The sequence below is a fragment of the Lepisosteus oculatus genome, chromosome 17 (assembly GCF_040954835.1).
Source record: "Lepisosteus oculatus isolate fLepOcu1 chromosome 17, fLepOcu1.hap2, whole genome shotgun sequence".
NCBI lineage: Eukaryota > Metazoa > Chordata > Actinopteri > Semionotiformes > Lepisosteidae > Lepisosteus > Lepisosteus oculatus.
The window spans coordinates 1,421,227-1,433,704 of record NC_090712.1 but is presented as its reverse complement, the minus strand read 5'-3'; the positions used below and the strand labels follow the sequence as shown (position 1 = coordinate 1,433,704).

Genomic DNA, 12,478 nt, shown 5'->3' with positions numbered 1-12,478 from the left:
AGTGAAGCAGAAGGTGGAGCAGAAGCTGGAGCAGATGGGACGGGCGCCAGGGATCCGGCTGCACACGGCTCACGTCCTCTGCATGGACGCCATCCTCAACGTGGGGCTGGAGATGGGCAGCCACAACCCGGACTGCTGGCCTCACGTCTTCAGGTACCTCCAGTCCCTGTCCCGGGCCGGGCCTCAGGGTGCAGCAGTGCAGCAGCAGCACTGCCGCTGGGTTGCGAGGCTGTACTGACCCGTGGCTCCACTTTGCCACACGTGATCTCGATCTCCGATCTCGAACGCCAATCGGCCCGGTCCGCTTCCTTCAGTAAAACAGCGCTTAAAAAAATCAGTTTGCTTCATCCGCAAGATCTACAATTCAGTTACGGTACATTCTTTCGCAGCGTTTCACCCAAATTCTCAAAACTTTGAAGCATCAATTACGTCCAGCGTAGACAGAACGGTGGGCAACGAAGTGACACCGCCCCCTTGAACCCTGGGCGGTGCGGGTTTCTCCCGCGGTGGAAGAGCCAGTCTTTTGGCTCAGGAGAGTTTGCTGTTGTCTCGGGAGGGGGGCTGTGTGGCTCTAAACCCGGGAGTGACCGGGATCGAGCCCCAGCAGGGGCAGAAAGCTGCAGCCATCGCCTCTGCAGTGGTGCAGTACTAGTCAGGGCAGCAGGTTCCAGATAAGACGGAAAGAACTCAGGTGATGCTTCTGGAGGGACAGACAGGGGGCTCCTCTCTACGAACGCCAGGCTCGGTTGTTGTGCGTGACGAGGCCCTGTGTTTCTCCCCCAGAGTGTGTGAGTACGTGAGCTCCCTGGAGCACAGCCACTTCAGCGACGGCGCCTGCCAGCCGCCCCTGGCCATCACGCAGGCCCAGCAGGCCGTGGACCTGGGCCTGGAGCTCGGCGCAGACCACAGCCCCGAGCAGGAGCTCCCCCTGGGCCACCCCGTCATCCAGCCCCCCTCCATCCAGGAGCTGCTGAAGGAGAACAGCAGGGGCAAGGTGTTCGAGCTGAGGGGGGGCAGCCTGCTGAGCGGGCCCAGCGCTGCCAAGGCCGTGTGCACCCTCTCCACCCAGGCAGACAGGTGATCCCCCGGGCCTCCAGGCCTGCTCCCCAGACATCACTACTGGCTTCCCCCAGGCTTCTCTCCTCAACACGGGAAAGCAGAGGCGATGGCACGGGAAAAACAAAGCGAGAAACTGGAACATGATCTCATTTTGTGTGCTTTTCCCAAGCACAGTAACTTGAATTTGCAGTTTCAGTCTCTCATGTTGATGGGCAAGCTAATAGGCACATGACTTCAATATCCAGTAGCAGCAAAGCATTTTCTTTCACTGGAACCCAGTACCATTTCTTCTGAATGAGCTTCATATATATCTGAAAAATTGGATTTATGTTAAATGGATGATTTATGTTAGTGAGTTAAATTAGCTTGTGCATTTTCTGGGATGGAATGCCTGTGCTTCACACACAGCTGTCAAAAAGAAATCTCTCTGACATCTGCCCGACACGACACAGATACTGAAGAAAGGGGGTGATTTTAGATAAGTTAATGCAAACGCATAATATTTCTGCAACAGTAGCACAGGCACATTATTTCTCACCACGACTCCAGTTTGGACTATTGTAAATAAATGGCTGCACATCTACCGTAAGGTATGGTAGCAATTGACACAGGGCATTCTAGGCCAGAGCCCATTTCTGTTAAGCCCAGAGCTCATAATGCTCCTTGCTGAGGCTTATATTTTAAACTACTTACTGGAATATGAAGGGGTTTAATGGCCCTCTCTCAAGCTGCCTTGTGCTTCGGTTTATTTTGTAGCTCGTTTGTCGAGGTGAAAGCTGCATAAATACCTATTTGGAGACTCTCCCTTTCTTCTATAGCGCAGAGCCCTGGGCTCTGGGCACTGTGCTTCCTTTTGTAATAATTTTGTAGCTGAGCAGGAGGGGACCTCTGGTCCTCCAGAGCTGCGGTCTGGCGTGCTTTCAGCCCTGGCCAGAAACATAAAGTCACTTATACTGTAGATAAGATCAGCTCACTTTATTGGCCATATATAATTTTCTTGTATTAGGAATGTGTCTTTTTCGCAGACCCCAGCTTGCTCTCCATGAGACACACAGACAGGGAGAGAAGCTTGGGGTCAGATCGCAGGGTCAGCCATTTATACGGCACCCCTGGAGAAGTTGGGGTTAAGGGCCTTGCTCAGGGGCCCAACAGAGTAGGATACAAACCGGAAGCCTTCCAGCTACAGGCACAGATCTTTAGCCACAGAGCCACCGCGCTGCCCGGTGTTTCGTGGGATGTAATAAGGAGACGTAGTGGGATAAGAGAACCAATCCACATGAGGTTCAAAGACACAGAATTTTTCTGCCCACCCAACACTGAAATGCAGACGCAAGACTTCTTGAAGGAACGTTCCCGTCCCTGCCTGCTGGAGATGCTGACAGATGATCTCTTTGTGTTTGTTTGTTAGGTTGTTTGAAGATGCTGCAAACAAGCTTAACCTCGTGGCTCTGGTGGGGTTTCTTCATCAGCTGAGAAAGGCCTCCCAGTCGCAGCTCTTCAAATCGGCCACAGAGACAGGGGACTACTCCTTAGCCATGCCTGGTACTGTACCCTTGTGCTTCTTTCCCTGGAGGGGATTTAGCGATAGAATGGGTGTTCTGCCCACCCTGTCTGTTTATCCCTGTCTGCCTCATTTAGACCCAGGAGCAGGACTCTCACCTGTGTCTGCTGCTCTCTCTCCCTCAAGGGGAGGCCAAGTCCACTCAGGACCGCCGGAGCGCGCTGCACCTGTTCCGCCTGGGGGAGGCGATGCTGAGGATCGTCAGGAACAAGACGCGCCCCCTGCTGCACATGATGAGGGCCTGGAGCGTGGTGGCGCCACACCTGGTGGAGGTACGATAGCTGACTGGCAACAGTACTCTGCCCCAGAGGATTGTCCCTCAGATACAACTCTCATTGCACTACAGTTTGATCTATTTCAGACTGCTTGAGTGGTAGGATCTTTGCAAAAAAAAAAATCAGCATTACAATGTAGAATTTCTTCCATTTTTCAGAATTTAAGTCCTGTGCCGATCTACTCTAAACGTGCAGCTTATAAAGTCTGTAATGCATTGCAGTACTGTTCAAAAAGAGTGAGAGACACAAACAGGGAGAGAGAAGCTTGGGGTCAGAGCGCAGGGTCAGCCATTCATACAGCACCCCTGGAGCAGTTGGGGTTCAGGGCCTTGCTCAAGGGCCCAACAAAGTAGGATTCCTCTGCCTGCCGCAGGATTTGAACCGGCAACCTGCCAGCCACAGGCGCAGATCCACCACACCACCCCATGAAACCAGCAGACAATTTCAGACTGTAAAAAAGCTGACGCCTGTCTAAGTCACTCCATATGTATTCAGGAGATGCTACCCCGAGCAACGACAGTCATCCTCTGTTATGAAAATGACAAATGCTCTAAAACTGCAAGTGCTGTTAGTGTATCGCTGTGTGGAAATCAGCACCAGCTGTTCCTTACATTTTCCCGTTTCATTCATGTGATAATGCCCTGTTCTTAGAGTTCTTAGCTCTTCCTGGGTTGAGAGCACCATTGGCATGGCTTTACACTGCTGAAATAACGGGTCTTCCAGTTCCGGGTTCGGTTTGCGTCACGTCGCTGTCCTGTGATTGGACTGCAGGCCGCGTGCCACAAGGAGAGGCACGCCTCTCAGAAGGCAGTCTCCTTCATCCACGACGTGCTCACGGAGGTGCTGACCACCTGGGCCGAGCTGCCCCACTTCCACTTCAACGAGGCCCTGTTCCGGCCCTTTGAGCACATCATGCAGCTGGAGCTGTGCGACGAGGACGTGCAGGACCAGGTAAATCCCCCGCCCGTCTGCACACCTGCCTGGCTGGACTGTCTGTCCGAAAGGGAGGTGGGCAGGTAGGATCCGAGCGCGGCAGAGGAAGACGAGACTATTTCCCGTTTGGGGATGTAATAATAATAATAATAATAATAATAATAATAATAATTGCTTACACTTATATAGCACTTTTCTGGACACTCCACTCAAAGCGCTTTACAGGTAATGGGGACTCTCCTCCACCACCACCAATGTGCAGCCCCACCTGGATGATGCGACGGCAGCCATAGTGCGCCAGAACGCTCCCCACACACCAGCTCTCAGTGGGGAGGAGAGCAGAGTAATGTAGCCAATTCATAGATGTGGTGGATGTGGTTGTGAAAGAGGCTGGCTAGCTCCAACTTGCTCGTGTGAAAAATACCAGGTGGTCTGTAGTAGCAGCAGTGCTAACAGGACCTCAGGTCAGGTTTTCATCCAAAATACCAAAACCTGGAATCAACATCTGGGCAGGGAGCCTCAGTTTATAGAAGCCATTAGTCTTAAAGCTTGGGGAGAGGAAGCTCCGGTTGTGGTTGTTTTTCGGTTCGGAAAAACGAGCTTTGTAAAATGCTCCCATTCATTTAGTCTGTTATACTGGCTTTGCTGCTGCATTAGTTTTGCATTGTATTTCTCTTTTTCAGCTCATTCACATTCAGCTGGACATTGCTTTTGCACGCAGTATGTTTTAGGAGTCTGTCCCATTAGTAAAGCTCTTAAATAATGAATTTTTAATAAACGAGCTTCCTTACGCCTGGGTTGTTATCTTGCGGCAGGTGATCACATCCATAGGCGAGCTGGTGGAAGTGTGCTCCCCCCAGATCCAGTCGGGGTGGCGGCCCCTCTTCAGCGCGCTGAGGACTGTGCACGGGAGCAAGACGGACATCAAGGACTACCTGGTGGGAGAGTACTCCATGGGTAAGGTTAACGAGCGCCCGGTCTCGCCCAGTGGAAGACTTGGACAAACGGGACAGGACGACAGCTGTCTCATCGCCGCACGCAACCTAGCTGGACATGAATCCTCACAACAGTTGTGTTTTGCCCGTGTTGTCCAGACGCCTCTTTCTTGTCTCGCAGGAAAATGCCAGGCTCCAGTGTTCGACGTCTTTGAAGCTTTCATCAACACAGACAACATTCAGGTGTTCGCCAACGCTGCTACGGATTATATCATGTGCCTTATGAAGTTCGTCAAAGGTTTAGGTGAGCAAGATGAGTGCACGCGTGCAAGGTGGCACACAGGGTTTCTGCCTCCTGGCCTGTGCAGATCGCGGTTTCTTGTGTTGAGCCCCCACATCTGTAAAAAGGGAATTGTCTAGTTTATATCGCCTATAATAGAGTCCACAACTTCTTTATCTGCTTTTAATGTTCTGGCTCCCAGAGGAGTTCAGAACCATGCAGTGCAACCAGCCTGTTGATCAGCTGGAGTCACAGATAGGATCACATCCTATCTGTGAATTGATAGGCCCATCTCCTGGGAAAAGAGACTCCAGTCCAGGACAGTCCCCGTGTAGCTGCACTCTGATGAGTTCTGAGTAATTTACCTTCTGTCCTTCTCTCGATGTGACGCACAGCTGTCAAGGAGACGGCTCTTGATAGTACACCCATCCTTCGGTTTTACAAGCGTAATTTGTTCCTCGAAAGCAGTTTGGAAGGTAAAAAATTCCTAAACCCAACCAAAATTCCCATTACTTTATATGTAAAATTTTCCAGATCATTCGTGAGGTCTAGAGAATCTCTTTTACAATAACAGAGCACTGAATCATCGAAGAAAGATCAGCACAGCTGGTTTATGGTAGTTACTCTGTTTACCCCAGTACAGCGGTTAAAAAGATAACTAGAAAGCACATATAAAATGTGGAACAATTCTAAGAACACAGTCACCACATTGAGGAACTGTGTGGTGGGTGGTCATGCTATGAGTACTGTATCTAATGTTGGACTGCAATGGAGACACCTTTGTTATAGCAAGCTTTGTAACTGAATAACAGGTATGATAATGCATTCCCTGCTACAGTGAAAATGTCTATACCAGGCGTTCCTAAATCAAGGGATGGGTGTACTGTTAGAGAATTGTGACAGTTGTCAGGAATGCTGATTTATAGCTTCAGGCTCTAATTCGCTCAGGCAGATTTTCATACCTGACGTGACACTTGACTTAATCCCAGTTCCCCCCCTTTTCCCAGGAGAAGTGGACTATAAGGAGATTGGAGACTGTGTCCAGGCCTCAGGGTACAGCTCCACCGACCTGTGCCTTCCGGCGCTGGATTACTTACGGAAGTGCTCCCAGGTAAGGGCAGAGGGTCCTTTCATTTGTGTGCGCCGGCACATCTGGGGAAAGCTGAGAGAGACGGGCAGAACCGTCGGCACTGTGGCGGATTCGGACGGCAGTAATCCTGATCCCAGCAGCAAGGGTGAACCGCTCTCCCAGGGATTGGGGGAGGGAGGCCCGGGCGTGGCGGGATGAGTTCTGTTTCCAGACGGCCGGTCTCTCTCACTCACTTATTTTGACGAAAACCGCCCCGACGGGTACCGGGGGCAGTGGGAGGCGAGAGGGGTCACCTGGCTAGGTCTCGCTGCAGTGAGCCTCGTGGCATCCGCTATGCAAACTGTAAGGGCAAATGCCTGGCAATAAAATATTGCACATCAGCGCTAAACTCTATTTTCCAAATCCAAAATAAAAAAATAACGGAGCCAAGGAAAATCTGACCCTGTTTTTTGCCAGCAGATTTATTTCAACCTCTGCTCTACGTAATGAATATCTTTCGACATGGGAGCTGTCCAGCTGAAATCCGTGCACCGTGGACCCTACCTGAAAGGGGGGGTTGTATTTTGTGACCTCCACCGAGATCTCCTGCGAGATCTGCGATCCCTGCTCCTGCAGTGTGACCAGGCAGTAGTACGCCAAGCAGGGCGCATCAGCAGGGTGCCAGGCAGCTGCCAGGACAGCTAACCCATCCCTTAAAACACAAAACACGAATGACATTTCTTAGGGATATTCACCATCCCAATAAATCCCAGAAAAAAATAAAAACTAAAAATAAATATTGCAGCTGCTGGCCAAGATCTACAAGATGCCTTCTAAGCCGGTGTTCCTGGGCGCCCGGCTGGCCAGCCTCCCTACGAGGGCGCAGGAGAGATGCGCCGGCAGCGACGACGGCATGGACTCCATCCTCGCGGAGTTCGATGACGAAACAGGTGTGGAAACACACAGCTGCCCGTTCGGCAATTTTAACACCTGCAGGGCTCTGGTGGGGCCAGAAAAAGTCTCAGCAAGAAAGAGCGGGACGGTTTTGAATTCATTCCCGCCTGAGCACCCGATCAGCCCGAAACGGGGACGTTGAACAGAACCTGCTTTGCTCTGCAGGGCTGATCCAGGTCTGGATCCTCCTGCTGGAGCAGCTGACGGCCACGGTGTCCCACTGCCCGCGCCAGCACCAGCCGCCCACCCTGGAGCTGCTCTTCGAGCTCCTCAGGGAGGTGACCAAGACCCCAGGCGAGTGTCGGCCGAGGGAGCGGACAGGCCGCCCTCCCGCGCGGCTCAGCGGGCGGCGCTTTTCAAGACGTGCCCCGTCGTTTCCCGGTCGGGAAACGGGCTTGGGCCCGTCGTGCGTTCGGCGACCTGCGGGAATGGGCGGGCGTCTCTGGCCAGCGGATGACTTTCGGAGATCACGAGCCAAGCAGAGTGTGATGTGGATATTGTAGAATCAGCAAATTGACTCGGGTTCCGTCGGGAGTGTTTATTGTGTAGGAGCAAGCACTTGGCGGGATAGCAAAGTGGAGCTCAAACGGCAGTGGATCTTCCCAGCATGTATATAGTATAACGAGCTGGTTACAAAGTTCTTGTCGTGAGGGTTGCTAAGCAGCAGAGCTCGATCCGTGAGAGGACGAGTACAAGAATGAGACGCACAAGAGTGCAGGTGTCGCGCACACGGGATCAGGGCAGAACGCCCAGGACGTCAAGGCCACGGTATTTACTGAACTAGAAACTCAGACTTAACATGCTAAAAACTTTTTTCACTCTTTATTACCTCAGGTGTTAAGTTTTAAGGTAGAATTATTCATTTGAATTAGATCATTTGGCTTGGCTGTAAAATTATAGATGCAGCACATTACGTACGCGAAGCTACATGTACATAGTTACATTGGCTAAATGCATAGTGCAGCCATCAAGTGCAGGATTCAATGTGCAATTAACAGCACAATGCATGATTTCCAAAATTACAGTATCATATAGGTTAACAAAAAACAGCCAAGTGATTCATAGCTGTAAGTATGGAGCTGAGCGACTCCTGGCTGCCTTTTTTCCCTTCCTTGCCCTGTTTGCTGTTTCAGATGTTTTCTGAACGGAAGTCTATTCTGTTCTGTTTCCAGGACCAGGGTTTGCCATATTCTCAGTTATCCAGCTGCTCCTACCTGTGATGTCACTCTGGCTGCAGCGTAGCCACGGCGACCATTCCTACTGGGATGTGGCTGCCTCCAACTTCAAGCATGCTATTGGCTTGTCCTGCGAGCTGGTGGTGGAGCACATTCACAGCTTCATCCACTCTGGTAAGGAGCTCCTCCAGGATGTAATATGATCCATATTCTCCCCAGGATTGTGCCTCTTGACAGGTGTGCCCTGTATCTTACTCGGCATGCCAAAGACTACAAAGGTTACTATTCTGCCCATCTGATTGATTGCTAGTAGCTAACTGATCTGACAATCTTATCCAGCTGTTTGTTAAAAGAAACAGTGCTTTTGGCTTTGACAGCATGCCTGGGTAGCTTGTTCCTGACCTACCTGGAGGAGAAACAAAGCCCTAAGGAGTTGCACACAACTGAAGTTTTCAAAACTGCAGGTTTTGATACAGATTGATGAAGCAGGAAAGCACAACAGTGTGAATCTAGAGTAAATAATATTAGCACAATGCCAATTTACTGGAAATAATTATGAAATTAGCCTTTCAATGCCTAGCCTGAGCTGCTCCTCTCCTTTCGCCGCAGATATCGGCTATGAAAGCACGATCAATCTGATGCTGAAGGACCTCTTCAAGCTCTTGGTGGCCTGTGTGGCTGAGCCAGCAGAGACCATCTCCAGAGTGGGCTGCTCCTGCATCAGGTGAGCGTATGTCCTGGTTCACCAGCAGTTTACTGCCTCCAGGCCTTGCAGAGTTCTTCACAGGACCAGCACCCAGGTGCTGTGAGCACCGCTCGTCCTCAAACTGAGCCATCATGGGCTTCTCCACTCAAGAGAACCATGGGCAGAGCTTCCAGAAGGACACTCTGCCATTATGACAGTTCATTTCAGTCTCTCCACTTTAGGGCTGTGCTGCTTTTTTTAGGTACTTGAGCAAATTTAAACAAGGCTATTGTCCAGTGTACCCAGAAAAGAGGCTTTGTCACTCTTGCTTCAGCGGGTACAGTCTATACTGTAAAAAGAAAGCTCAGTCCCCAAGTGCCTCTTCTGCCATGTCACGAGGGCTCAGAATGAGCGGAAGGGACTTTTTCTGTTGTAGTAAGAGCTCTTTCCTGAAGCCTGTGTGTGGTGCTGCCCGTGCGTGTGAGAGGTGAGCTGTGGTGTCGTGGCAGGTATGTCCTGGTGACTGCTGGCCCGGTCTTCACCGAGGAGATGTGGAGGCTGGCCTGCTGCGCACTGCAAGATGCCTTTTCAGCTACCCTGGAGCCCGTCAAGGTAAAGAGTCCTGTTATACCCATGGGTTTCCCTCAATACTAATAATACATTGTAATTTTATATAGCTCCCGAGAGGAGGTAACAGAGTTACTCAGTTGAAAATGAGGGTTTGAATCCAGAAGAAAAGCAAAGGTGCAGACACAGAACCAGTTAAGTAAAAGCCCCTCTAAAGAGGTTTTTTTAGTCTAAATTGGAAGAGCTCAGGGCAGGTGACTCTCTGATATCCTTAGGGATTGAATTCCAGAGCTTTGGGGCATACTGGAATAAGAAGTTGTGATGTGGGGAGTAGGACGATAGTAGCTCAGACAGTAACTGTGGTGCCAAGCCATACAGAGCCTTATAGGTGAGCATGAGGATTTTGAAGTCGACATAAAACCTTACAGGAAGCCAGTGTAAGGACTCCCGGACAGGAGTATTGTGATCATTTGCACTAGACCTGGTCAGGATTCTGGCTGATGAATTCTGCTCATACTGTAGTTTGTTCAGTGTGGATTTAGATATCCAGAGTGTAGAGCATTACAATAATAAATTCAAGAGAAAACAAAAGTATTGTCCAGCTTTTCAGCGACAGTTAGCTACAGCATCGGATGTAGTCTGACAATATTTCTGAGGTGGAAGAATGATGTTTTTACAATATATTGCACAGAGGGGTCCAACGTCAAGCCTGGATCAAATATCACCTGCAAGCTATTCAATTTAGATTGAAACTCAAGTGCAGTATCATCCACAGATACGATTATTGCATTGGCTTTACATAGTTGATGGAGGGTGGTGAGAAGCAAGTCTTGTCACTTTAAATGAAGGAAATTGTGAGTCATCCATGTTTTTATGTCAAAGATGCAGTTAGAGACAGCCACTTTAGTGTCAGTTTTAGTATGGACATAGATTTGAGTGTCATCAGCGTAGAATGTAATTTAGACACAAGTGGAAACATGTAAATATTGAACCATAGAGGGGAAGCTGAAGAGATTGTGAGTCTATCCCTTATCAAAAAAACACATATTCCTGGCTAGGACACCAGCAGCTCGGAGTCTAATCCAGAGGCGTAGGGCAGGGATGAGCAACCAAAATCCTGGAGGACCAATGTGTCTGCAGGTTTTCATTCCAGCTCGGCACTTAACGATGCACACTTTTATTATTGGCTTAATGGGATCAGTTTAACAGCTTCGGCTTCACTATTGCTGGTACTTCGATGAGACCTTGACAGCCAGCAGGAGTAGGACTGCCCAGGTCTGATATAGGGCTTAAAGGAGTCCCACACCCTGGACAGGGTACTTAACCCATCACAGGGCTTGCACACAGGGAACATTTAGAAATGCAAGTTAGCACAGCCAGCAGATCCAGAGAACATGCAGACTACACAGGAGCTGTCTCAGCCAGGAATTGAACCCAGGTCTTCAGTACTGGCCATTTAACATGAAACAGCTAAATTCAACTCTAGGTTTTTATGATCTGGTCTCCCTCATTCTCCTTATTTCAGAGAAATAAATTCTAAATGCTCTGCCTTCTATATGTTAAGCGTTTTGAGATCCCCTGAGGTGCAAAATGTTATATAGATGCAGGGAATGCTTATACTTTTCGTGTGCTGCTTGAAGTGCACCTGTATTTTTCTACACCACCCAGGTAAATGGAAGTGAGTGAAAACTAATCCTTTTATAATCTTAATCCCGCAGCTGTTTCTCTAGCAACAGGACAAAAAATGCCCATCCGGAATAAAAACAATATGATGCTCTAATAAACATACCAGATTTATATCCATCTCCTAAATGTGAACAAATTAAGAAAAAGAACACTACTTCCTGGACAGGGAGATACACGAGCAGGACTGCTGGCAGTTTTCAATAGGACCTGAACGCTAATCGTAAAAGTTCAAGGTACAAACTGAGTTTTTGTACATGGCTATGAATCTAGTGAGGGGCAACAAGGGCAAGTGAGTGCGAAATACAAAGGGTATTTCACCTTTTTCAAGAGGGTGACATTACTTTGGGAACATGATCACTGTGCAGAGCCGTTACACAGATTCTCTTGGGAGAGAAGTAGAGTTCCCAGTCGCAGTCTGTGCTGGTTGACCTGCAGCGCAGTCTCAGCGTCTCCTCCTCGCTTGTGTCTTGCAGAACCTGCTGGCCTGTTTCCTCAGCGGCTCAGACAGCTTCACAGGGGACGCCTGCGAGGTCAAGGTGGCGGCTCCATCCCACTCTGCCTCCGCAGAGGCCGAGTACTGGAGAATACGAGCCATGGCTCAGCAGGTAGACACCGGGGCTGTGTTCAGACACTCAGTACTGGAGGATACAGGCCAGGGCTCAGCAGGTAGACACCAGGGCTGTGTTCAGACACTCAGTACTGGAGAATACGAGCCATGGCCCAGCAGGTAGACACCGGGGCTGTGTTCAGACACTCAGTACTGGAGGATACAGGCCAGGGCTCAGCAGGTAGACACCGGGGCTGTGTTCAGGCACTCAGTACTGGAGAATACGAGCCATGGCTCAGCAGGTAGACACCAGGGCTGTGTTCAGACACTCAGTACTGGAGAATACGAGCCATGGCTCAGCAGGTAGACACCAGGGCTTTGTTCAGACACTCAGTACTGGAGAATACGAGCCATGGCCCAGCAGGTAGACACCAGGGCTGTGTTCAGACACTCAGTACTGGAGAATACGAGCCATGGCCCAGCAGGTAGACACCGGGGCTGTGTTCAGACACTCAGTACTGGAGGATACAGGCCAGGGCTCAGCAGGTAGACACCAGGGCTGTGTTCAGACACTCAGTACTGGAGAATACGAGCCATGGCTCAGCAGGTAGACACCAGGGCTGTGTTCAGACACTCAGTACTGGAGGATACAGGCCAGGGCTCAGCAGGTAGACACCAGGGCTGTGTTCAGACACTCAGTACTGGAGAATACAGGCCAGGGCTCAGCAGGTAGACACCGGGGCTGTGTTCAG

General features: G+C 50.1%; 1 protein-coding gene across 1 annotated transcript in view; it reads left to right on the top strand.

Annotated features, from left to right (window-relative positions):
* Positions 1–12,478, top strand: part of arfgef3 (ARFGEF family member 3) — a 57,974-nt gene that overhangs the window by 34,227 nt on the left and 11,269 nt on the right. Inside the window, exons 18-31 of the mRNA XM_069179798.1 lie at positions 3–153; positions 784–1,077; positions 2,468–2,601; positions 2,747–2,892; positions 3,667–3,846; positions 4,644–4,785; positions 4,945–5,067; positions 6,051–6,154; positions 6,918–7,062; positions 7,232–7,360; positions 8,239–8,415; positions 8,851–8,965; positions 9,436–9,538; positions 11,653–11,784. Of these exons, the coding sequence (XP_069035899.1) occupies positions 3–153; positions 784–1,077; positions 2,468–2,601; positions 2,747–2,892; positions 3,667–3,846; positions 4,644–4,785; positions 4,945–5,067; positions 6,051–6,154; positions 6,918–7,062; positions 7,232–7,360; positions 8,239–8,415; positions 8,851–8,965; positions 9,436–9,538; positions 11,653–11,784 (2,075 nt within the window). The remainder of the gene's footprint in view (positions 1–2; positions 154–783; positions 1,078–2,467; positions 2,602–2,746; positions 2,893–3,666; positions 3,847–4,643; positions 4,786–4,944; positions 5,068–6,050; positions 6,155–6,917; positions 7,063–7,231; positions 7,361–8,238; positions 8,416–8,850; positions 8,966–9,435; positions 9,539–11,652; positions 11,785–12,478) is intronic.